Genomic DNA, 27,665 nt, shown 5'->3' on the forward strand with positions numbered 1-27,665 from the left:
AAAGCTATGACTTCCTAAAAACATGCACTGAAATGAAGTCCATTCCATCCAACACTTTGCCCACTCCTAGAATAGCTTTTTGTTGCCCTCCCAATCTCCAAAATATCCTTGTCAGACCCTAGGCTGCTTCTGTCAAGTAAATGGTAAAACATATACTACCAAAGGGGGAGCCAACTGTGAAATGGCACGTGCACTGTATCACCTGCTACGTAAACTCTGTTTCGTCACTTTTTACACTGGCATGACTACCACCAAGTTACCAGTTGGGATGAATGGGTTTAGACAGAGGGTATATACTGGCAACAGACAGTATCCTGTGACACAGCATGCTCTACAACATGACAGTCATGACAAAGGTGCCTGTTGCACAACACTTGTCACAGGGATTCTTCCCCTCGACACCAGTTTCTCAGAATTCCGCAGGTGGGAACTGGCATGTGCTGGCATATGTCCTCCCCCACCCACCTGGCCTTAATTTATGTTAACCTGTCTGGTCTCAGCACTTCTTCTCAGTGACTTCCTTTATTTACTCCTTTTAGTTTTCCATGTATTTTATTTTCTGAGCTGTCTTATGTCCCCTGCACCACCTATACCACATACAATGTACTTAGCTTTTATTAACTTGTGCACAATATTTTTTTCAGTAATCTCTAAATTGCGTAATACCCTATTTTCCACCTTTTTAAGTTCTCAGTTTTCAAATCTCGTCTGATGCAGTCCCTAACAACCAGTATTTCCTTCTCAGCCAGTCTAGTAAGTATTACCTGACCTGTAGTTCTGGACAACTTTTCTGAACTTGCCTCATTTCCTACATCTCACAAGTCCTTTCCCTTCACCCTTCTTCCTTCTTCTTCAATCCTTCTGCCAGAAGAAGGAGCCACAGTCTCTGAAAGCTTGCAAATGTTTACATCTTTATAGGTGTATTTTCCTACTGCCACTTTTTGAGTAGATCTTTTATCCATTCAATTACATTATATTTGCGATAATTGGTTATTTTTGTTGATATATTAGCCCATGCGACCATCATTCCTTCTCGCATAAGCCCCCTGTCAGTCTTTGTTGTGTAGATAAATAATCTGAACTATATTTTTATCATGAATTTATATTTTTATCATGAATTTACATTTAAAAAAAGACACTGTATATTTTAAAAATGTAATTTATTGTAAATCTGTAATTTTAAAAATGTTACCTAATTCTGGTGAAAGTAATTTCATGAGATTGAAATGAAGAAAGAATTTGTATTGTCAGTCTCAATCGATGTAAGAGAACACAGCTAAAAACAGGGACATGGAGAAAGGTCTACAAAATACGCCATAGAGAAATGGAAGTCCAGAATTAAAAATTAAATGGCCTTCACCATATTGCTACGATGGATAAAAAGTAAAACGTGGTTGACAGCCCACATTGTTCGCTAAAACGGCCGATAAATCCGACAGCAAACCCAAGTGGGAACGCAAACAGTTAAAAAATGGGCATTCCTCAGGAAATGGCGGACAGTTAAAACCTGGGCACAATGTGCACAAAGTGGTGGGGGAGCACCACTTAACAAATGGCGATGGCTAAAAAGGCAGTGTCCAATATGCAACCTAGTTAAAATGAACTCCTCCCATCAGGAGGGCCAAGTGAAGGTCGTCCGAGCCGCTGGGAGAGGCTTAATAATCTGGAGCTTATTCCCATGAAGGGAGGACCAAAGGCAATGCCAAAGTCACACCCCTCCTGACAGATGGCAACACAGAGATCATTGGAGGGAATATACGAACTAGTGGGATGAGGTATGAGGACTGCAGTCTTGGCAGCACTGTCAGCACCCTCGTTCTCTGGCAGCAAGAGTGAGCAAAAGACAGTTTTCCTGGACCTCTTGCACTAAGGGATGGGTGGTGTACAGTGCAGAGAGACTCTGAATGGCGCTGAGTGAGTCTGAGCAGGGGACACAATTGAAAAGCCTATGTCAACAGATGTACTCCGTGGCCTGATATAGGGCGAAGAGCTTTGCTGTAAATACTGAGCAGTGTGCCGGAAGCCAACACCAAAAAACACTGGTGCCAATGATGAAGGCACATCTGACACCATGGTCAGTTCAAGAGCCATCAGTGTACACAAAGGTACTATCACAAAGTTCCATGCGAAGGTCGTGAAATTGAAGGTGATAGAGCGAGGCTGGAGTACTGTCCTTAGGAAGTGAATGAAGGCCAAGGTGAACACAGGCCGCTGCATGAAACCAAGGTGGTAAAGGGTTCACACCACCAGGAAAGTAGCAGGTATTGTGAAGTTAAGCCGCCAGAGCAAGAGCCAAAAGCAGACCCCAGGAAGTAACAGAGAAGAGGGATGCACCCCATACTGGCGATCAGAGGAGTCACTGAAGAAGGAGGTATAGGATGGGTGGACATGCTTGGCAGACAAACGGCATGCATACCTGCAGAGGAGAAAGTCACATCGGTAGGACTGATAGTTCAGCAGCTTCAGCATACGGTCTCTCAACTGCACTAGCGTAAAAAGCGGCATGGCCAAACGAATGCCACAATGGTGGATAGTATTGAGATGGCATAAGAGGGATAGATGTGCAGACGCATATAAAACGCACCCATAGTCCGGTTTTGAGTAAACAAGGGACTGGTACAAACAGAGGAGGGTGGTTCAACTTGCACCCTAGGAAGCACCATTGAGGACACGTAGGACATCGAGGAACCGTGTACAGTGGGCTGCCAGGTAAGACACAAGGGAGGACCAAGAGTGTTTCCTATTGAGCATGAGCTCCAAGAATTTCACAGTTTCAATGAATGGAAGGGCGACAGATCCAAGATGTAAAGATGTTAGGAGAAAACAACTGCGCTGCCAAGAATCATACAAATGGTTTTGTCAGTGAAAAAATGAAAGCAATTGTCGATGATCCATGAGTAAAGGTAATTGAGACATTGCTGAAGATGCCAGTCAATGAGACAGGTCCATGGAGAACTGCAATAGATGGCAACAAAAAGGGAGCCGGAGATGCCCAGCAGAAGGCAGACCATTACAAGGTTAATGGCGATAGCAAAGAGGGTGGCACTCTGAACGGAACCCGGAGGCACAGCATTTTCCTGGATAAAGGTGTCCGTCGAGGCAGAACTCACATGCACCTTGAAAACTCAAGTCTTTTAAAAAGTCTTCAAGTAAACTGGGCAGGCAGTCATGGAAGCCCCACGTTTAAAGAGTATAGAGGGTATCAGTTCTCTAGCAGGTGTTGTAGGCCTTCTCCAAATCGAAAAACGTGGCCACAGTCTGAGATTTCTGCAGAAAACCATTCGTGACATGGGTGGACAAAGTGACAAGATGCTCAACTGCTGGATGGCACACTCGAAATCCACACTGTGCAGTGATTAGAAAACTGCAAGACTTGAGCCATCATATCAGCCATGGATGAATCATACGTTCCATAACCTTGCAAACACAGCTGGTGAAAGAGATGGGACGGCAGCTAGAAGGAAGGTGTTTGTCCTTACCGGGCTTGAGTATGGATATGACAGTGGCTTCACGCCAGCATCTGGGAAACATGCCCTCTGCACAGAGGTGGTTGTATGTATTAAGCAGAAAATACTTACCAGCAAGAGAAAGGTACTGCAATATCTCAGTGTTAACAGCATCTGGCTCTGGGGCGGAGGATCAAGATGAACAAAGAGCGTGATCCAGCTCCGTCATAGTAAAGGAAGCATTGTAGCACACACGTCTCTGAGAAGAGAAGGGTTTGCCCGAGCCTCCTCTGCTCGTTTCTAAGGAGGAAGGCAGGGTGACAGTGGGAAGAGCTCGAAATTTCCGCAAAATGGTGGCCAAAGGTGTTGGAGATAGTAATAGTGTCCATGATGACATCGTCTGCTACTGTCAAGCCAGAAATGGATCTTGGTTCCAGCGAGCCGTTGGAGGTTGTCCCACACGTCAGAGGAGGGGTAGACTGTTAAAAGAACTAGCGAATGAAATCCAACTAGCTTTTTTGCTATCACGAAGTACGTGACAACACTGTGCATGCATCTGTTTATAATGAATACAGTTTGTCATCGTAGTATGACAGTTAAAAATGTGGAAAGCACATCTCCACACACGAATTACATCACGGCATGCCTCAGCCACCATGGGACTGGAACACAGCATGGTAAAGAGGAAGTGCGAGGAATGGAACATTCTGCAGCGGTAAGGATAACTTTTGTTAAGATATTGCACCTGGTCATCACAACTGGGGAAATATTGTTATTCAAGGGTCGCCATGGACGAATAAAGCCACCAGTCAGCTTTTGTAAGCTGCCATTTGGGTGTGCATGCAGGAGGGATAGGAGTCAGCAAACGGATAGCACATGGGAAATGATCGCTAGAGTATGTGTCAAAAAGAACAGACTACTCAAGACAATGGGCAAGCTGAGCAGTGCAGAAGGATGGGTACAAATGGGAATAAGTGTATGAGGAGTCAGAAAGGAATGTAGGTGCTCCTGTGTTAAGGCAGAAGAGGTTAAGTCAATGAAGGTCGGCCAAGAGGGCACCTCTGTGACTGGTTCTGGAAGAACCCCAAAGAAGGTGGTGCGCACTGAAGTCACTGAGCAGCAGAAATGGGTGAGGATCTGCCCAATAAGCTGGAGAAAGTCTGCCCTGGTGACATCGAATGACAGAGGGATATAAACGGTACAAAGCAAAAACTTCAGGTGAGGAAGGAAAATGTGAACTGCAACAGCTTGAAGACTGGTAGTCAGGGAGATGCGTTGACTATGAACGTCATCCTGTATGAGCAGCATGGCTTCCCGATGAGATGGTATGCTGACCTCACTGGGAAGGTCTAAATGGACAAGGAAGAAATGTGAAAGCTCAAAGCAGTTGTGAGGACACAATTTTGTTTCCTGAAGTCAGAGTCCAAGGGGACACTGCAATTCTAAAAGCAGCCATAAATCCTCTTTGTTGGACCGAAGGCCATGAACATTCCACTGGAAGAGGGTCATGATGAAGAAAAAATGAAGGTGTGTCACCTCGGCGACTGCCGAGTGTCAGCCTGCGAAGACTCGCTGCTACAGTTTACAAAGGCAGAAAGATCCTGCTCCATGAGGCCCAAGAAGCATCAGCTTTCTTGTGATGTCAGTCAGTCGGTAGCTGAGTCCAATGCAGAAAAATGATTGGTGGTCCGCACCGGTGACACGGAGGCCAGTTGGATGAAGGTATCGCATGGCGACATTGTCGAAGAGATTCTTCGAGTTGGCGAAGGAGAAGACTGTTTGCCTTTGTTGGACATCTTCAAGCCTTTCTGGTTAGCAGAGGAAGACTCAAGTGTTCGTTGGCTCGAGGGATGTAGGAAGTCTTCACAGGAATACTACTCCCGTCCTTTGTGGCCTGCAGGTTGTGTAGCTGGTGACTTCACCCCTCGAGGCAAGAGTTTGATGGCTTGTTGCACAGCTAGACAAGGCGACAGCGAGGCTACCTTGACACTGGGTAATTTCACAACCTCAGAACTGAATTTGAGGTCGCATGTCTGCATGGCCATGTCCTTCATGGAGTGAGATGTAGCAAGAACAGTACTATAAGTGCCAGACAGTAGAACACAGAGTTTGCGACTAGCCGATAACTTGCGAGTGACCAGGTAAGGAACGTTTTCTTTTACCTGGATTTCCTGGACAGGCCACTCATTAAGATACAGGGGAAAACCTCGAGAGGAGGCAGCATGGCCGCTGCTGTAGTTGATACAGCGGGGAGAAGGAGGTGGACAATCGCCCTCGTGCACATCCCTACCACAGGTTACACATTTGGCCAGGTATCGAAAAGACATTAAAGTGTGGTTTAAACAATTACACTCGTAGCAGTACATCGAGGTCAGAATGTATGGTCGCTCTGTGATAATTTCATGGTCTGCTTTCATCTTGGACAGAGCACCACTTTACCAAAGGTGAGGAAAAGAGTGCGGGTTGGACACTAAGGAGGAATCCAGCTTTTTCATCACCCAATGGACGGCAATGACACCCTGATCAGAGAGGTATGATTTGGTTTTGGCCTCAGTCAGTCCATTGAGCAGCCTAGTGTAAATAACACCATGGGAAGAATTCAGAGTTCTATGGGCCTCGACACAAACAGGATAGCCGTGGAGTAGCGAAGCAGCAAGCAGTTGTTGTGCTTGAGAATCAGAAGCGGTCTCCAAAAGCAATGAGCCATTCTGTAAACAAGAGCAGGATTTCACAGGGGCGGCAATTGCATCAACACCTTTCTGATAATAAACGGATTTACCGTTGTAGAGGATTGACAGTCTTCAGTACGTGAAACCACGAGGAACCATAGTGCAGCTGGAAGGGTCTTTGAATCACTAGCCTCATTCCATTTACGTTTCATAGACATTGTTTGTGAAGATGATTGGCTCATTGTGAGAAAATCCCCCGTGATTGCCAGTGTCTCCGACAGCAGGCTCCTTCCAACTGGCGGCCCCCTTCACAAGGGGGCGCACCCGCCTTAGGTGACCGTTCACACCTCAGGTCACACCTCCTGAACACCTGACAAAGGGACCAGTTGGCAATATGGGAAGGTGGCAGCTCAGGCAATCAACCCTCCCTTGCCCTGGCCTGTACTAGGGTGTATGTGCAAACCCTACCTGTTGACCCGTGCAGGGAATTATACGTTACCCAGTCACTTGTTACATGTCAGACTTGTGGGCTGGCCTTCATGAATGCACAGGGAGGAATAAGAAAAAGAGGAACCTCAAACGTCGAAGCAGAGGAAGGATAGAAGAAGGTACAGAAGGAAAGGAAATAGGAATGAGAAACAGTGGTGAGATCATTCTTATGTTAGCAACGGACAGTGTGGAACATTCCCAAAGGGAGGGGAAAAAGAATAGCAAGAGGATATACATGCAGCATGAAAGGGAAATTAATGTCTGAAGATGGTCTTGTACACCGAAAACCAGTTAACAATAAAAGTAATGTTGTAGAACAAAAGCAAACTGGTGCTTTTCATTTATTAACTGTATATAGACTTAACTGTGCAAATATCATACTGGCTCAGTCACTAATGTAGTGTTAAGTGAACAAATGCACTAAGACATCAGCACAACAGGATGTATGTTTTATATTTGTGGTATTTTATGTTTTACATGGTGATGTTCCTTGCAATCTTTCATTATGAAATGACAGATCACTATGTGACTTGCAATTTATAAGGATGATGAAGTTCAGTTAATGTGTTACAAGGTACATTGTAATGCTTCAGTAGTGTGTACAGTGTTTAAATGAGATCATTTATGAGGTCTGTTCAAAAAATTCCGGGACATTTGTAATTTTGCACCCATGGTGTGTGAAGCGAAATGCAGTTGGCATCCCTGCAAATGCCAGTGTTTAAACTGTCAGAAGTTTCATTGTTGTAAGTCTGTTAGTTATTGATGAAGGTTTCTCGGGACTCCAGCAGGGTGGTAGCATTGATATTTCACGACATTTCGGGAAGTGTCATACTACCCATCTTCTGGCAATGTGTCAAAATTTGCAGAGAGCGGGCTATTTATAAGCCCGGTCACCCCACTCCACTAGACCTCGGGTGGCTGCGGTGGACCAGCGGCATGCACATGGTGCCTCGGCGGCCGCGTTCAGTTTTCGGTGTAAGCATTCTGTCTGCGTCCACGGCGGAGGACGCTGACGGGCGCGCTCCTGACAGATTGTTAGTTATTGTTCAGTGCTGTGTTGAGTAGAACATTGTGTTGCACAGTTTGTGAATTTTGAGATGGCAAAGTTAGGGGAGCAATGCAGCTGCATTAAATTTTGCGTGAAACAGAAGAAAGCCGATACAGAGACACGCCAAATGATGCAGGAAGCCTTCGGTGATGAATGCTTAAGCTGTGTACTCTATGTTAAGAACGGTTCACATAGTTCATGTCAGGAACTTTTATTAAATTCTGTGTGCAAATTGAAGACCACTGTCTGAGAGATTGCAGAAGAATGTAACATGTCAGTTGCATCATGTCATGAAATCCTGACACAGTATCTTGGAATGCATCGTGTTGCCGCCAAGTTCATCCCATGGCTCATGAGTCAAGATCAGAAAGACCTCCACCTCACAGTCTGTGAAGATCTTTTGGATCACACTAATGATTACGAGATGTTCCTTAAGAGCAGTCTAACTGGTGATGAGACATGGGTCTACGGTTATGATGTTGAGACCAAGGCTCAATCTTCACAATGGGTCAGGAAAGGTTCTCCACAACCAAAATAAACTCGTCAGGTAAGGTCAAATGTCAAAGCTATGCTGATAGTTTTCTTTGACTTTGAAGGATTGTTTCATCATGAATCCATGTACCACAGGGACAAACCGTTAATTGATGGTACTATCAGGACGTGTTGCGATACCTACGACAAAATGTGAGAAAGAAACAGCCTGACATGTGGTGAGATGGCTCTTGCATCACGATAATGCACCTGCATGATCATCCCTGTTGGTACATGACAACTGCACAAAAAATGAAATCTGTTTGCTGCCTCATCCTCTGTATTCTCCAGAACTTGCCTCTGCGAACTTTTTTTTTTTATTTTCAAAGTTGAAAACCCCATTGAAAGGATGAAGATCTGCAATGACAGATGAGATAAAAGAAAATTTGCAGATGGTGCTTCGCACAATCCAGCATGAGGCACAATAAAACTGCACCTTGAAGTGGAAATGGCATTGGGAGTGATGTATCAATTGTGCAGGAGTGTTTCTGGAAGGGGACTATGCACAGTAAGTAAAGGATAACCGTAGAAAAATTTTGTGGACGAAGTTCCAGAATTTTGTGAACAGACCTTGTATGTATTAACCCCCTTAACTTTGAATGTTTGTTTATTAAACTTTAAGATTTGTAACTCAGAGATAAATACAAGCGAGCCAATCTGTCTCTCTGTGAAATCAACAAATTTCGAAATCAAATCTTCCTTTTCTTATAAACATCAAACTTACACATTCCAAAAGTTTACATAAATCAATATTAATTTCAAGTAACTCTGAAGTGGGAGGCCTGTTAGTCTAATCAGAACACCATATACAACTGCTGCTGTGACTGGTATACTGAGGTTTATGGTGAGACAAGAGTTGCAAGTCATTTTCATTATGGCATGTGTCAATTTGCTTTCTTCCAAAAATTTTGAAACACTGTTCTTGGGTTTTCTTTTTGTTCCTTAATTCTAAAGAACAGAATAATTAAAGTATTTCACAAAGTTATTTGTTTTACAGAATTACAGCAGACTTTAGCCAAACACAATAAACAAATTACCAGAGTCTGTGATATGTATTTTGTTGAATTTCCATTAGCATAAGCAGTCTGCACAAGTCCTAATCGCAAGCTTAAACCACTTTCTCGAACAAGATCCATTAAGTAACCAGCCACTAGAAAGAAACCAAAGAACTTAAATTAGTAGTTCTTTAAATATAATATTCAAAGTACAGCTGATATAAATTATTCACTGAATAGTTATTATACAATAACAACAAAGTGTCAAAAGAAAGTTATTCTGTTTTTCTGCCTAGAAAACAAAAAATCAGAGGAATGTAATCAGCACATGCACCAATTATTACTACATAGTTCTCAAAATTATTTTCTGTAAAAGAAAACATGATCTGCAGGCATCACAGACATCATGAATAATCTTTCTTAATAGCCCGTAAAGCTGCTCTTTGTTCATTTTTTTCTGTCATGACTAACAACAGGACACAAAATTTTCTAATTCAAGGCAATAGCAGTGACAAAATTGGAATGTGCCATTTCTATGTAAGAAATTCTCAACCACATCAAAGACTGACTCTGACTCTTTCACTAGTAAAACACTTCCATTAGATACGTTAAAATTTTGTATTACTGCATTAAGTCAGATAATGACTTTACTATTACAGTTATGTTTCCCATGTTGTCTTTCTACAATACTGCAATATAAACATGTGAAAAAGTACACATTGTAAAGCAAGCATCTTGTAAATGGCAGGGAACCCTGGATAAGACTAAGACACTGACCCCAAAGAGCTTATGCTGTAAGAAAACAACAATGTTCTACTACCATCCCCATATCACAGCTAGAGAGGACTAGAAATAATAGAAACAAAAATCAATTCTCGCCAAGCAGTGTATCGGAATTAGTTCCTGGTTTGTACACTGTCTGGAGGATGCTTTTATATAGCTGTGTACGTCAAGTGGGTGGTGGTGGTAGTGGTAGTGGTGGCGGTGGTGGTGGTGGTGGTGGTGGTGGTGCCAAGACATAATACGATGGATATAATGGAGGCAGGTCTTGTCCTACGAAAAGATATGTTAATGTTCTGTTGAATAAAAGTGGTTCACCCATACATTGGCATAAAATGGTAATTTGGAAAGTAGCGTCTGTTTCCGTACTGCACAGGAAAGAGAACATACAGTATATAGTGTGCATTAATAAGTTGTCTGGATCACTACATAATAGCAGTCACAGGGAAGATCACTGTCCCTTTGTGATAAATCCTGTTGCTGTGAAGTATGCACTGTGAATCTATTGCAGTGGAAGGCAGGATGAGGGGAGACAACAGACAGAGAGAAAAAAATTCACCAAGCTCTGAGAGACACAGCTGGGCAGCCACAGTGCTATTTTCCCCAGCAAGAAGTGAAATGCAGTAATGCGAATGGTGACTATGTAGGGCATACATCATCCATAGAATGAGAATGTTTACGAATGCCAGTGGTCACTAGTTTGAGCATTTGATGTAAACGATATGTTTTTTATGTAGTGGTTATATCACAATAAAAGTGACTACAAAGGGACACTGATCAACTAGCACAAGAAATGCACAAAAAAGTTAAGAAAATATGTGAACAACAATCCCAAAATTACTAGTCAGTTCTGATTATGTTTGATGAACAGTTTTATACGGAGTAGTAAGTGACAGACAAGTTTCGTGTTCATTAAATGTCCATAATTCTTTCTGAAGATCATAAGTTCCACCGAGTAATTTGGCTCTCATGTTCCAGCTATGATAAACGGATAAAGGTGGTTGTTTTCTAAATAACATTGCTACAGTTTATGAAACATTGCTTCCGTACGTGTACATCCACCTAAACAATAGTCAGTGAAATGAGCTCTTTATCAGTTCACCGCAGTAACCTGTGAAATGCTACCAGATTTATCTTCAAAGGAAATTAGAGTCATTCAGTGTCTTTTGAGACAGGAAAGGCATACTGTTAATTCACAGGAGCACCTTAATCCCACAGGAAATTAAGTCAAGATATAGCCTACTCTGGAATATTTGATGTTTGTATAAATAGCAGCACTCTCTAGCCAGGAGTTCAGTTCTGTTCTGGCATACACTGATGTTTGTAATAAACATGCTTTTACTGTGAAGTGTTGTACTTCACTGATGATCCTGCTTCCAACGTTGGACTTGAACGCTGTTACAAGATGTCAATTTTTTTATAACATGTTGTGTTTTAATTATGGTGGTTTTACTATCCACTTAACTCTTTGTTAGGAACATCACATAAGTTTTTAACACTGAATTTAAACAGACCTTATTCTTACCCAATGTTGCTATTCTGTCACCATCAAGCAGGTGAAATTTATTATTGTCATCAGTAAAGAAATAGACAATTCGATCCGCATCCCCATCTACTGCAACACATCGAGCCAATTTGACTTCTGGGACACCTTCTGGTTGTTGCTGCTCTACCTTCACAAAATCTGCTCCACACTGGTGAAAGAAATGTAAGTAATCACACTTGTTTATAACCTACTATGGAACACAGTCATGAAAACATGCACATCACATATCATTACAAGCCTATATATACATTTTCTTGTTGCACAGTGTCACCTCACTGTGCTTTTAAATAATTTAAACAATTTTAAAGACTACGCAGATGAGAGCTCAATCAAACATATCAACTATATTCAGATTTATTTAGTTCATGCTGGTTATAACAAATTAAATAAAGCATGACTGCAGCATATAAAAAAGGAGGAAAAGGACAAATGATAATGATAATATGATGCAAAATTATTACTTCCTGGCCACAGGAAAAGTTAGGATAGGAGATACATATATATATATACAAAAGCACTGGCAGGTCGATAGAAACACAAACAGACGCATACATACACACAAAATTCAAGCTTTCGCAACAAACTGTTGCTTCATCAGGAAAGAGGGAAGGAGAGGGAAAGACGAAAGGATGTGGGTTTTAAGGGAGAGGGTAAGGAGTCATTCCAATCCCGGGAGCGGAAAGACTTACCTTAGGGGGAAAAAAGGACGGGTATACACTCACGCACACACACACATATCCATCCACACATATACAGACACAAGCAGACATATTTAAAGACAAAGAGTTTGGGCAGAGACGTCAGTCGAGGCGGAAGTGCAGAGGCAAAGATGATGTTGAATGACAGGTGAGGTATGAGTGGCGGCAACTTGAAATTAGCGGAGATCGTGGCCTGGTGGGTAACGGGAGGAGAGGATATATTGAAGAGCAAGTTCCCATCTCCGGAGTTCGGATAGGTTGGTGTTGGTGGGAAGTATCCAGATTAGGAGTAGGATTAGGATCCTGGATCCAACTCCTCAAGACACCGTCCAAATTGCACCCTGCCTGGAACAGTTCCGTCCTCCGTCGCAGCGGGACCCACCTCCTCTTCCTCAAAATCACCCCCTCCAAACCTTCCAGGAATTTCTGACTTCCAGCCTTGCATCTCAATCCTTCTTAAAAAACCTTAATCCTACACCCAACATCACCACTGCTGAAGCCCAGGCTATCCGTGATCTGAAGGCTGACCGATCCATCGTCATTCTTCCGGCGGACAAGGGTTCCACGACCGTGGTACTTGATCGTCGTGAGTATGTGGCTGAGGGACTGCGTCAGCTTTCAGACAACACCACATACAAAGTTTGCCAAGGTAACCCCATTCCCGATGTCCAGGCGGAGCTTCAAGGAATCCTCAGAACCTTAGGCCCCCTGCAAAACCTTTCACCTGACTCCATCAACCTCCTGACCCCACCGACACCCCACACCCCTACCTTCTACCTTCTTCCTAAAATCCACAAACCCAATCATCCCGGCCACCCCATTGTAGCTGGTTACCAAGCCCCCACAGAACGTATCTCTGCCTACGTAGATCAACACCTTCAACTCATTACATGCAGTCTCCCATCCTTCATCAAAGACACCAACCACTTTCTCAAACGCCTGGAATCCTTACCCAATGTGTTACCCCCGGAAACCATCCTTGTAACCATTGATGCCACTTCCTTATACACAAATATTCCGCACGTCCAGGGCCTCGCTGCGATGGAGCATTTCCTTTCACGCCGATCACCTGCCACCCTACCTAAAACCTCTTTCCTCATTACCTTAGCCAGCTTCATCCTGACCCACAACTTCTTCACTTTTGAAGGCCAGACATACCAACAATTAAAGGGAACAGCCATGGGTACCAGGATGGCCCCCTCATACGCCAACCTATTCATGGGTCGCTTAGAGGAAGCCTTCTTGGTTACCCAGGCCTGCCAACCCAAAGTTTGGTACAGATTTATTGATGACATCTTCATGATCTGGACTCACAGTGAAGAAGAACTCCAGAATTTCCTCTCCAACCTCAACTCCTTTGGTTCCATCAGATTCACCTGGTCCTACTCCAAATCCCATGCCACTTTCCTTGACGTTGACCTCCACCTGTCCAATGGCCAGCTTCACACGTCCGTCCACATCAAACCCACCAACAAGCAACAGTACTTCCATTATGACAGCTGCCACCCATTCCACATCAAACGGTCCCTTCCCTACAGCCTAGGTCTTCGTGGCAAACGAATCTGCTCCAGTCCGGAATCCCTGAACCACTACACCAACAACCTGAAAACAGCTTTCGCATCCCGCAACTACCCTCCCGACCTGGTACAGAAGCAAATAACCAGAGCCACTTCCTCATCCCCTCAAACCCAGAATCCCCCACAGAAGAACCACAAAAGTGCCCCACTTGTGACAGGATACTTTCCGGGACTGGACCAGACTCTGAATGTGCCTCTCCAGCAGGGATACGACTTCCTCAAATCCTGCCCTGACATGAGATCCATCCTTCATGAAATCCTCCCCACTCCACCAAGAGTGTCTTTCCGCCGTCCACCTAACCTTCGTAACCTGTTAGTGCATCCCTATGAAATCCCAAACCACCTTCCCTACCCTCTGGCTCCTATCCTTGTAACCGCCCCCGGTGTAAAACCTGTCCCATGTACCCTCCCACCACCACCTACTCCAGTCCTGTAACCCGGAAGGTGTACACGATCAAAGGCAGAGCCACATGTGAAAGCACCCACGTGATTTACCAACTGACCTGCCTACACTGTGATGCATTCTATGTGGGAATGACCAGTAACAAACTGTCCATTCGCATGAATGGACACAGGCAGACAGTGTTTGTTGGTAATGAGGATCACCCTGTGGCTAAACATGCCTTGGTGCATGGCCAGCACATCTTGGCACAGTGTTACACTGTCCGGGTTATCTGGATACTTCCCACCAACACCAACCTATCCGAACTCCGGAGATGGGAACTTGCTCTTCAATATATCCTCTCCTCCCGTTACCCACCAGGCCACAATCTCCACTAATTTCAAGTTGCCGCCACTCATACCTCACCTGTCATTCAACATCATCTTTGTCTCTGCACTTCCGCCTCGACTGACATCTCTGCCCAAACTCTGTCTTTAAATATGTCTGCTTGTGTCTGTATATGTGTGGATGGATATGTGTGTGTGTGCGTGAGTGTATACCTTTCCTTTTTTCCCCCTAAGGTAAGTCTTTCCGCTCCCGGGATTGGAATGACTCCTTACCCTCTCCCTTAAAACCCACATCCTTTCGTCTTTCCCTCTCCTTCCCTCTTTCCTGATGAGGCAACAGTTTGTTGCGAAAGCTTGAATACATCATCTTTGTTTTTAAATATATTTTTCCTGCGTGGAATGTTTCCCTATATATATATATATATATATATATATATATATATATATATATATATATATATATATATATATATATGTGTGTGTGTGTGTGTGTGGAAGGGTGGAGTTGCAGATGATCCCACAATGTTGCTGTTGGAGAAGTACAAGTATGCACACCGAAACAAGTCTTTGACTTGAAATGGATGCAGTTACAAACTGATTTGCCATTAAAAACTGATTTGGTGGAACAACCAGTGCAATTCTCTGGAAGTTAATAGTAAATGGGGCACACTTACAGCTTCAACACATAAAAGGAATAACATAAAGAAACCCATCTGTAACTGATTGACTACATGTATCACTTGCTTCATATCACCAATAAAGTTTTGGTCCAAACCTTTTAAGTGGATCAAAGAAATGAGTGACAATGATCCACATTTCATGCAAGCCACTAAAGGATTCTTCAAAAGAAGAATTGTAGCTCAGGGGCTGGACATGTAGATGACACTATCATTAATACAGTACTGGGAATTCCCCTATTAGATGTCATAAGCACTGTTTACTGAGAAGGAAGGTTGATGACGGTCAGTTTACATGCGCTGGAAAAATACTCTGGTAATGTATACTTAAAAATTACTGCAGATGGCAAATGAAGAACTCCGGGTTTATAATCCTAGTCCCAAGATGAAACAAAAGTCCTAGTAAAGGAAGCACAAAGAGCTGTGACTCCAAAGAGGTTTCATATCCAAAGTGAACAGCAATCATAGCAACAGTTAGTTTTAGTTCATTATTTTCAGACACAACAGTATTCTCATGTAATTATATCATTCTCACAAACATATCTGTTGCTTACATAATAATGGCTGTTATGTTAAATCATTTTTTTCCCTTTCTATACATGTAATCTACATGAAAACTGAATTACTTATAGACCACGACAAAGATAAATTAACAAGTTGTTTTGTGACAAGTATAATGTTTTGACACATCTGCTTAAAAAAAGGAAGAAGAAATACACTCTTCAAACTTATTAATTCCTGTACGTTCACCAGTTGGTTCCTATAAGTGATGGTGGGCGGGCGTATAATTAGATCCGTCATACCACTATTGCTTAAAAATGTGTATTTCAATCGCATATTATAAAAAGTTATCAGGAAAGCAAAGTTTATTCATACATTCACGATGACCACACCTGTCTGTTCATCATTTCACCCACTGCCAAGATCCTGCACCAGGATGTTCAGAGCAGACAAGAGGAATCTGCGTGAGCAGCGGAGGAGTGATCCTGTATCACCATTGTTATAATCAGGATTACGCACAACAAAATTAATGTGAAGCAGTACAAAACTCAGATTATGAATACTGATCTTAAATGTATTGACACTGGAGGTCATTGGCACCAGATAAAGTTCACCCAGGATATGTGTACAGATTTATAAATGACCTTCCAATTTCTTTCAACTATTCTTCCCAATCAATTTATTTTTCCCAATTATCCAACCAGCAATTATTAATCAGCTTTCCATTTCCATTATTTGCCCACCCACATATGCCACTATTTGATGGCGATTTAAAGAACAGCACCGAACAAAATATGAACAGACCTTTCAATTGTTGAGATAAAAAAATTTTTTTGAGGTAAATGATTCTCTCTCTCTCTCTCTCTCTCTCTCTCTCTCTCTCTCTCTCTCTCTCTCTCTCTCTCTCTCTCTCTCTCTCTGGGTGTTTTTTTTTTTACAAGAAACTAATGACACTTTAGTTGTATTTGTTACAAGTCCATGAGATTGGGAATAAGAAAAAAAAAAAACATTGAAAGTGGAAATTAAAATTAAATTCAGCCTAAAAATGAGACATGCCGGGAATGCTGGTTTCAGAGGTAGAGGTAGGAAGCTGCAACACTGTATGCTTATATGGCCACACTTGGCGCTGTCTCTCTGGCAGTAGATAATCTTTTATCTTTACGGAAAGTGCATTTCTACAGAAAAGATGAAAATTTGTATAAAGTCATCATTAAAGTGCAAGATAAGTCATTCAAATTCTATAAGGATGTGTCAGATAATAATCAGGTTCATTAGAATATGCAGCTAAATCTACTTTAATTAAAAGTACCGATACATACAAAATTTTTGAAAACAAAAAAAAATTATTCATATTTTCATTAAAAGCTATTCACAAATGAGTCAAGAGAAATGGCCATTGTTGAAAATTCATTACAAAATGCAATATCCCAAGATGTCGGAAATCCGAGCTTGGCAACGGTTGGAGGTAATGCACCAGCTCATGAACTGGCCAATGGTAACCAAAACAACGAGGCTGATGTCCAACTATCAAAAAATGACGACACTAGTAATATAACTAATCATGACGTCACTTTTATGACGCTCAATGAGACAATTTCACAGTTCTCACCGGGAAACATTTTTTCAAATAGTGAAACTGAAGGGCACAACAGCTAAAAGTCCTTTCATTACTCGCTCACAACATCGCAAACACAAGAACAGGAAACAGTTCGTAAAAACAATGTAAATACTAGTGAGACACACAATTTGATACAACTCATGCAACAAATAACACAGTAGTTCACAAAACAACAGGAATTTCAGGAAAGTGTAACAACAACTTCAGGGTATGACACAGCAGTTCACAAAAATTCAGGATAATACGGGACAACAGTTTACACAGCAAAATCAGGCATTTAACGATTTCAAGAACGATATTAGTCGACAGTTCAGTGGGGTGAGCAAAATTATATGCACTGAATTATTTGACGAACTATCTGGGAAGTTGACAGAGCTAGGTAAACATCTAAAACAAGAAATAATTACCAACCTGTCCCGGCATATAAGTACATTAACAGAAAGAGTATCACCCGTGGACAATAAACAGGAAGAACTTGCAGGTGAGTTACAAAACCTTAGTGAAGCATATTGTCAAATTCAGGAGATGCAATCCCAAGGGGGTGCATTGGTAAAAATTGTGACGGACATAGTCGGTGAGCTGCAAGACGCGTGCAAAAACTTACCTACAAAAGTACAAAAGTTAAGTCTAAAAGTAGGCCAGTTAAGTTTAGAGTCAAAATTTGCCAAAAAAAAAAAAAAAAAAAAAAAAAAAAAAACAGAGAGATAAGCTATGTGCAGATGTAAAGGAAATAACTGGAAAAGCTGAAGCTGGGATGCTGGATAAGGGCAGCATCCTTGCTGAAAAGGTAGTGTCAGAGTGCAAAACTTATGTATATGCTGTAGAAGCTTTAAAAGAGAAAGAAAGTGAATTGGTAGCTAAAATAGATTCAGGTTTAAGGAATGTAGAGGAAAGGTTATGTATGAGGCAGTATTGCTGAAACTACTGACATTCCAAAATAACATTTGACAGAACACAAACCCATGCTTTTAGAGAAATTAGATACGTTCACTGGTTACCCACAATACGTGGGATGCCCATTGAATGAAAATAGCGAATTTTGCAGAATGCAGAAACACTTTCCAGCAGCTGTACCTGTCAAGCAAGCATAACTGCCATGCGCTACGCCACAAGCGAACACAAACACAGCTGTCACTGACAGCACGGCGTGTTTGTCAACATTACTTGCACAAGAAGGATTACTTAGACAACGACAATTTCAGGTATTTACCTCTGAAGGGAAAAGAACAAATCCTATGGTCTTTATCAGAGCATTTCGAAATGACCTGGACTGAGGCCCAGAAAATTAGGTTTGTTGTTGGATACACACAGGGTGACGTTCTGCTATGGGCTGCAGACATGGCAAAACGTTTCCACTACTATGAACAGTTTGAGAGTGCCTTTCTGGACAAATGTTGGTCTGAGGCCATACAAGAGGGGCTCGGACATGAAGCATTCAACCCAGCTCCATTCAATAGCGAATATGGAAGCTTAAGAGGCTATTTTGAAAAATATTTGACAAAAACTAGATACTGGATGAATCTGGTATTTCAAAGAGCCATGTAACTCAGAACCATTCTGGAACATGACATCGAATACTATCTGTACTAGACTCAATAGATTTGATATACAAAGAGAGACCAGCACAACCCAAGCCTGTTAATATCCAAATAGTGCCACAGAGATTTATGGACCAACAAGTGAACAAGATTCATAACAACATGGATGGCAACCTTACCCCACACAGACATATGGTAACGGTAACAGCAATCACAACAGCAACATAGAAAGCCGTAAATTCAAGGGCAGATGTAAAAGAAAAGGGCAAAAATTTCACAAAAACAACTACAACAGGCAAGTAGCATGTGGCCAGCATGTACAATACCTACAGATACAAGCTACCAGCAATAATCAGTTGATTGCTTGACAAACACGAAACAATAACAGACAGCCAAATAATCCACAGACAGTGGAATTCAGCCATCAAAGTAATGCACATATGCCGAATAACGTGGGAAGGCAAAGAGAATTTCAGTCGAGAGCCTCACAGGATACTAACTGGTGTAAACAGAAACACCAAGAGTCCATCTAGAAGAGGTTACACCTAACCCAGAGACCAATGCAACTGCGACACTGGAAAACTTTAACCAGTCACAATAGGCCCCCCATTCTGTGATCTGGGAGGAGAGTGAGGGCACGAGCTTGATCAACACTTGTTTTATCAGATACGATCTAGGTAGTGATGTGAAAGATGATCTATATCAAAGTAATGAGGATAAACAGAAAAATTTGACAAAGGGCAAGGTACAAGCTACTATTAAAGGCAAAATATTTGACCTTGATCTACCCATTGTGCTTGACACAGGTGATACGACTAATTTGATGTCACAGGGATTCTTTAAAGAACCGAAGAAACGTGGGCGTATACCCACAATGCTGGTGCAAAATTGCAAAGTACAAACTGACACTAGTCAGAAATCGAAAGGAGTCAAAAATACAAGCCTTAATTCCTGTCCAATTAGGACAGTTTTCTGTGTGATGCAATTTTTTGATAGGAGAGAAATTAATAGTTGATTGTTTAATTGGTATGGATATATTTAGGATGTACCAAGTACAAATTGATATAGGAGAGGGCCAATGTCATTTCACTGTAAATAACCAATTACTTGCAGCAGATCTAATCAGGGAAGTACTAACTGACATAAAACTGAAGTTATTCATGACTTTAAGGTTCAATTGGTAAATCCCATAGTTATGCTTGTCAACACATACAATAACGTGCAGTCAGCAATGGAAGAGGTAAACGTTGACTCAATATACATGAAGGTAAGTGAATCAAAGTGCTTGTCCCAAGAACAGCAAGCAGAACTTAGGGAACTGATAGTTGCTTATATACACGTATTTGAAAAAAGACCAGGTATCATTAAGGATTTTGTGTACAAAATGGAAGTATATCCTCATGAAACTTTTTTTCTACTTCATACCCAATACCATGGATGAAGCAGTAAGAAAAGAGATTAACAGGATGCTCGACTGGGGCGTAATACAACCATCATTTTCCCCTTATTGTAGTCCTATTTTGGCCATGAGTAAGCCAGATGGCAAGGTGCACTTGGTACTTGATGCATGTAAAATTAATAAGATTATTGTACCAGTCTGAACACGTCCAGACAATTTAAAGGAACAGCATATGAAACTCAGACAATTTAAAGGCACAGCATATGAAATTCCATAATGCTAAATTTCTTACTATAATTGATCTCTGGTCCTCATATTGGCAAATAAATCTACATGAAGAAAGTCAGAAGTATAGCACCTTTGTATATGGGGGCAGGAGCTTCAAATTTCATGTATTACCATTTGGATTGAACTTAAGTGCAGGTGTATTTATCTTGGCACTGGACAAAGTGCTAGGGCCCGAACTTTTGAGTAAGGCAACAGTATACGTGGAAAACCTTTTAGTCGCCACACCCACTTTGGTAAAACACTTAAGATTAATTGAACAAGCATTGAGCCACTTTTCTGGATATGGAGTAACAGCAAATCTCAAGAAATGTAATTTCAGTCAGGAAAAGGTAAAATTTTTAGGACACGTAATCTCTTTGGAAGGCATGCTGCCAGATCCTAAAAAACTTGATGCCATTAGGAACTGCGCTGTTCCTCAAAACAAGAAACAACTGAGTGCATGCTTAGGCCTAGATTCATTTTTCAGGAAATTCATTCCTTAACAACTCATGAACAATTATGCTTTACTCAATCTTCTCCAAAAAAAAAACAGACCTTGGCTATGGGACAAGCAATGTCAAACCAATTTAGAGAACATCAAGCAATGCTAATATTTTATCTCAACCAGACATGAAGAAGGATTTTTGCATATGCACTAATGGGTCTTCTCAAGGTTTGGGTGCATGCCTTTTTCAAATGGTAAAAGAGGGCAATCTCATCCCTAAAGTAATTAGCTTCACCAACCACACCTTATCTGAAGCTGAATGTTCATATTCAGTTACGGAGTTGGAGGGTTTGGCTGTAATTTGGTCCTTTAAAAAGTGTGAATATTTTCCATGGAGTAAGTATACTGTGACCATCAGTCCCCATCATTTTAGTTGACTTGTAAACTGATGCGCCAATGGATATTCAGGTGGTGTATGTATCTTCAAGAATTCAATTTTGAAACAGTATACATAAAAGGAAATCAAAACATAACAGCTGATGCTCTTGCTCAATTACCACAAAGCTTACATGAATTCAACGATTTTTAGAGCAGGAAATAAGAGCTATGTTGATGAAAGACAAAACACTCCAACCATACTATGTCCACACGTGTAAACACATGGAGCAATTATGGCAGGAAGACAACACTGGAGTAAGGTAAGAGCGAAACTTAAACAAAGTGGTGATGGAAAGTTAAAAAGGTTTTTCACTATTCTCAAAGGTATTCTGTTCCATAGGAACTATTCCGAACAAGAACAATGGCACGTGTGTTTGCCAGAGGAATATGTGGATGATTTTATATTATATACCCACAATACTTGGGGCGTTATGGCACTGCAAAATGCACTGACAAAATAGGTACATACTGTTATTTCCTCAACCTTAGATGAAAAGTACTACAGGGGGTAAGAAAGTGTATTGTCTGCCAGAAAGCAAAACATTTTAACATCTCCAAACAGATAAAACTACATCCCATTGTGGCTAAAAAAAAAAAAAATCTAGAAAAGGTTTCATTGTATGTGGTTGGACCCTATCACAGAGGTAAGGGGGAGATAGGTATATAGTAGGTATCCACGATATTTTCCCCAAATATGTGAAACTGTATGCCATTACAGCCAGTTCAATAATAAGACAAATCAAAGACGATAATTTTGTAAGAGTAGGAAAACCAGAAATCATGTTAATAGATAATGCCTCATATTTTTTTGGATGTAAATTAAAAGAGTTTGTGGATTCCAACCACATCAAACACATTTTAGTATCCAAATTTCATCCTGAAGCATCCCACACAGAAAGGTTGTTTAAGGAATTAAAAAGGTTTGTGAGGACCTATATACCTCGTAAACATACCAAGTGGATTGAATATGTCACTGACTTCTTACAAGTTGTTAACAATCTTTCCCATACATCTACTGGATTTACATCAAATGAGCTGATGTTCAATTGCAAACAAACAGACAAGTGGAAAAACCTTTGCCCAAGATACTGATACCGGAATTATCACTGGACGATAAAATACAACAAACCTAGGCTAAATACAGAGAAGGAATTTATGAGAAAGTTGAAACGTACAACACAATTTTAAATACGACAAAAGGTGTTACTTAGGACACATCCTAAGTCCATAAAAATTGGAAAACTGAATCGTAAGTGGCAACTTCTATACACCGGACCATATATAATTACTAAAATCCCCTACCCGGGAGCATCAGATTGAAACACATGAACTTGTGTAAAGACAAGGGCCTTTACCCACACAAATACTTGAAAATGTTTATATATTGAAAGAAGGGCTGTATACCCTTTAAGTTGTATATATGTATAACAATGTTAACCATTGGTTGCGAAAGCTTGAATTTTGTGCGTATTTTTGTGTTTGTTTTAACCCACTTCCAAACCATAACCAAAAAATTTTTTTTCTGCTTTCAACACTATAAAATCCACCGTTTCCAGTTCACAAACAGTTCCTTTCACCTATTAAACAACCATTTCGGCTAGTTCTAACAACTTTCGCTTTATTTCTATTTCCGTTTTTCCCACATCACTGATCATTTTTAGCCGCTTCCCACAGGTTTTAACGTCATCATTTCTTCGTCAGAAAATTGTTAGCCTCATTTTCATAATCTGCCACCACAAAACCACTCCTTTTAATACATTTACACGCAGTTTTTTCGAAATTTTCCCAAATTTCTCCACCCTTTAACGTGTTTTGGCGGCAACACAACCGCCTAACCTTTGTGCACATCATTGTTTACCAACCCAAGTTCACCACAGGATCAACATAACTCAGCTTTAACCAACACTTTTTCAAATTTTTTCACACCAGATCTCCAGTTGCTTTCTAGTTCACCTTTATCTCTCCCCATATATTTTTATTTTCATTTACATTTCAGCCTCATGTTACACTTTCCACCTTATAATACCATATCACCCTCACAACATCCCCACAATGACCCCATTAAGATTTATTTACATTCCCTTCGCAAACATGCCTTCACCCTAGCCAGATTACGGTCCCATATTTTATTTACTCAGGCCTGTCTGACATTTGGCATTACCCCCAAAGGCCTCACACTTAAAGTTCCCATCTCTGGCTGTAACCCTTCTATCCATCAGTCCCTATACCAGTTCCAAACTGAACAATCCATTGCCCTCACCCACCTAATTCTTCACCTACACATCAACTCAGCCAATGAACACACCCGTCAACTCCTATCCTTAATAAAAGTCCTCAATCTTTCCTCTCCCACATCCACACCAGCTGTTCAAAGCATCCTCCTACAGGCCAACCGCAAATTAGAACAGCATGCCACCCTCCACCTCAAAAAACTATCCAATCTCCTGGTTTCCCACCTCCGGAAAGGCAACTCACTCACCCTTCACAATCTTTCCAGCAAACCTCAACCTCCTCTCATTGCACACAGACCCAGTCTCTCCCATCTACTCAATCTCCCACTTCCAGCTCCACTCACCCCAAAACCTCAAAATTCTAATCATCACAATCTGGAACCACAACACCCTAATTCAGTAGTTAAACTTTCCTCCAAACCTCTCTCCCAATCCGAAACCTCTGTCCTATCCAAAGACCTCACCTTCAGCCCTACTCCCAGATTCAACCAAACAGCCCTCGTCAAACATTTACTGTCCTACACTCATACTCTCTGCTGGAAATATCACATTGCCACGAAGAAAAATGATCCTAATCCTACTCCTAATGATCCAACTCCCCAAGACACTATCCAAATTGAACCCTGCCTGGAACAGTTCCATCCTCCGTCACAGCGGGACCCACCTCCTCTTCCTCAAAATCACCCTCTCCAAACCTTCCAGGAATTTCTCACGTCCAGCCTTGCCTCTCAATCGTTGTTAAAAAACCTTAATCCTACTCCCAACATCACCACTGCTGAAGCCCAGGCTATCCATGATCTGAAGGCTGACCGATCCATCGTCATTCTTCCGGCAGACAAGGGTTCCACGACCGTGGTACTTGATCGTCGGGAGTATGTGGCTGAGGGACTGCATCAGCTTACAGACAACACTACATACAAAGTTTGCCAAGGTAATCCCATTCCTGATGTCCAGGCAGACCTTCAAGGAATCCTCAGAACCGTGGGCCCCATGCAAAACCTTTCACCTTACTCCATCAACCTCCTGACCCCACTGACACCCCGCACCCCTACCTTCTACCTACTTCCTAAAATTCACAAACCCAATCATCCCGGCCGCCCCATTGTAGCTGGTTACCAAGCCCCCACAGAACGTATCTCTGCCTACGTAGATCAACACCTTCAACCCATTACATGCAGTCTCCCATCCTTCATCAAAAACACCAACCACTTTCTCAAACGCCTGGAATCCTTACCCAATGTGTTACCCCCGGAAACCATCCTTGTAACCATTGATGCCACTTCCTTATACACAAATATTCCGCACGTCCAGAGCCTCGCTGCGATGGAGCGCTTCCTTTCACGCCGATCACCTGTCACCCTACCTAAGACCTCTTTCCTCATTACCTTAGCCAGCTTCATCCTGACTCACAACTTCTTCACTTTTGAAGGCCAGACATACCAACAATTAAAGGCAACAGCCATGGGTACCAGGATGGCCCCCTCGTACGCCAACCTATTTATGGGTCGCTTCGAGGAAGCCTTCTTGGTTACCCAGGCCTGCCAACCCAAAGTCTGGTACAGATTTATTGATGACATCTTCATGGTCTGGACTCACAGTGAAGAAGAACTCCAGAATTTCCTCTCCAACCTCAACTCCTTTGGTTCCATTAGATTCACCTGGTCCTACTCCAAATCCCATGCCATTGACCTCCATCTGTCCAATGGCCAGCTTCACACGTCCGTCCACATCAAACCCACCAACAAGCAACAGTATCTCCATTATGACAGCTGCCACCCATTCCACATCAAACGGTCCCTTCCCTACAGCCTAGGTCTTCGTGGCAAACGAATCTGCTCCAGTCCGGAATCCCTGAACCATTACACCAACAGCCTGAAAACAGCTTTCGCATCCTACAACTACCCTCCTGACCTGGTACAGAAGCAAATTACCAGAGCCACTTCCTCATCCGCTCAAACCCAGAACCTCCCACAGAAGAACCCCAAAAGTACCCCACTTGTGACAGGATACTTTCCGGGACTGGACCAGACTCTGAATGTGCCTCTCCAGCAGAGATACGACTTCCTCAAATCCTGCCCTGAAATGAGATCCATCCATCATGAAATCCTCCCCACTCCACCAAGAGTGTCTTTCCGCCGTCCACCTAACCTTCGTAACCTCTTGGTTCATCCCTATGAAATCCCCAAACCACCTTCCCTACCCTCTGGCTCCTACCCTTGTAACCGCCCCCAGAGTAAAACCTGTCCCATGCACCCTCCCACCACCACCTACTCCAGTCCTGTAACCCGGAAGGTGTACACGATCAAAGGCAGAGCCACGTGTGAAAGCACCCACGTGATTTACCAACTGACCTGCCTACACTGTGAAGCTTTCTATGTGGGAATAACCAGCAATAAACTGTCCATTCCCATGAATGGACACAGGCGGACAGTGTTTGTTGATAATGAGGATCACCCTGTGGCTAAACATGCCTTGGTGCACGGCCAGCACATCTTGGCACAGTGTTACACCGTCCGGGTTATCTGGATACTTCCCACTAACACCAACCTGTCAGAACTCCGGAGACGAGAACTTGCCCTTCAGTATATCCTCTCTTCCCGTTACCCACCAGGCCTCAACCTCCGCTAATTTCAAGTTGCCGCCGCTCATATTTCACCTGTGATTCAGCGACATCTTTGCCTCTGTACTTCCGCCTCGACTGACATCTCTGCCCAAACTCTTTGCCTTTACAAATGTCTGCTTGTGTTTGTGTACATGCAGATGGATGTGTGTGTGTGTGTGTGTGTGTGTGTGTGCGCGCGCGCGCGCGCTCCCGCGAGTGTACACCTGTCCTTTTTCCCCCTAAGGTAAGTCTTTCCGCTCCTGGGATTGGAAGGACTCCTTACCCTCTCCCTTAAAATCCACATCCTTTCGTCTTTCCCTCTCCTTCCCTCTTTCCTGATGAAGCAACCGTTGGTTGCAAAAGCTTGAATTTTGTGTGTATTTTTATGTTTGTTTGTGTGTCTATCAACATGCCAGCGCTTTCATTTGTTAAGTTACATCATCTTTGTTTTCAGATATAATGTATAACAATGTTAGATTTACGATGCTGGAAAGGCACATTCCAGAATTTATGTGGTTAGTTGATAAGGAAAATTTTTGTTAGTGTTTTTTCTTATATGTCGAATGTGTAAACAATAAAATGAGTGGTTGTAACAAGGAAGAATTTTACTTTTGTGCATCTAGAGATGACAATACTCTAAAAACAATGGTTCACCTTGTGTGTAACCCAGTTTTACTTTTACGTGTCGGGAGGTGACAATACTCTAAATACAACAGTTTGACATGCGTGTAACCCAGTTGTAAACAAATAAACGAACTTGTAAAAGACATGGTAGCACACAGTGCAATACAGAACTCGCCGAGACAAAAGTGGTATCAGAGCAACACAGTACATGCACATTGGGGAGCAAGCTAGTCAACATACCACAAGCGCATGCAATGCAGACAGGCACAGCAGGGAGTGTTGGAGCACCAAAAAGAAAACAAACCTGATGAGCTACAGCCTGCACTAGCAAAGATAAGCTACAGGTATTATACATGGGGGAAAGGGATGCTAAACTACAAAATATTTACTTACACTATGCTACTATATACATTACATCTATATATGTACAATATTTACAAATTTAAGTATTGGAAGTGCAAGCACTAATTATACTTGATGGGCCAGAAAAGTCTTGCTGCAGGTAAACAAGCGAGTACAGTGTAAGCGGCAAGCTGAATAAACAGGCTGCACCACGCCTATAATACACAATTCTCTTTCAGATTTATAAGGTAAGTACAGATGCACACATGATATTAAATAAGTTTTGTGATAGCACGACTGCATACTGAAGCGAAGGGGTGTGAATACATGGTTGAATACATGAAAAAGGTATTAGTAGCCATTAAGCCACTATACACTTATCCAAGAAGATTTAGTTTTAAGTTAGTATTAAGTTTTTTTCTTCCAGGGAATGATGCATCCACACATCCTGAAGTGAAGGAAGATAAATGCTTGT

The 27,665-nt window shown here is 42.1% G+C and overlaps 1 protein-coding gene across 1 annotated transcript in view; it reads right to left on the minus strand.

The window, feature by feature from the left end:
• LOC124606951 (phosphoacetylglucosamine mutase) overlaps positions 1 to 27,665 on the minus strand; it is a 140,203-nt gene that overhangs the window by 14,329 nt on the left and 98,209 nt on the right. The window contains exons 7-8 of the mRNA XM_047139073.1: positions 11,484 to 11,652; positions 9,221 to 9,333 (exon numbers count right to left, since the gene is read on the minus strand). Of these exons, the coding sequence (XP_046995029.1) occupies positions 9,221 to 9,333; positions 11,484 to 11,652 (282 nt within the window). The remainder of the gene's footprint in view (positions 1 to 9,220; positions 9,334 to 11,483; positions 11,653 to 27,665) is intronic.

The sequence above is a fragment of the Schistocerca americana genome, chromosome 3 (assembly GCF_021461395.2).
Source record: "Schistocerca americana isolate TAMUIC-IGC-003095 chromosome 3, iqSchAmer2.1, whole genome shotgun sequence".
In the NCBI taxonomy this organism is placed as follows: domain Eukaryota; kingdom Metazoa; phylum Arthropoda; class Insecta; order Orthoptera; family Acrididae; genus Schistocerca; species Schistocerca americana.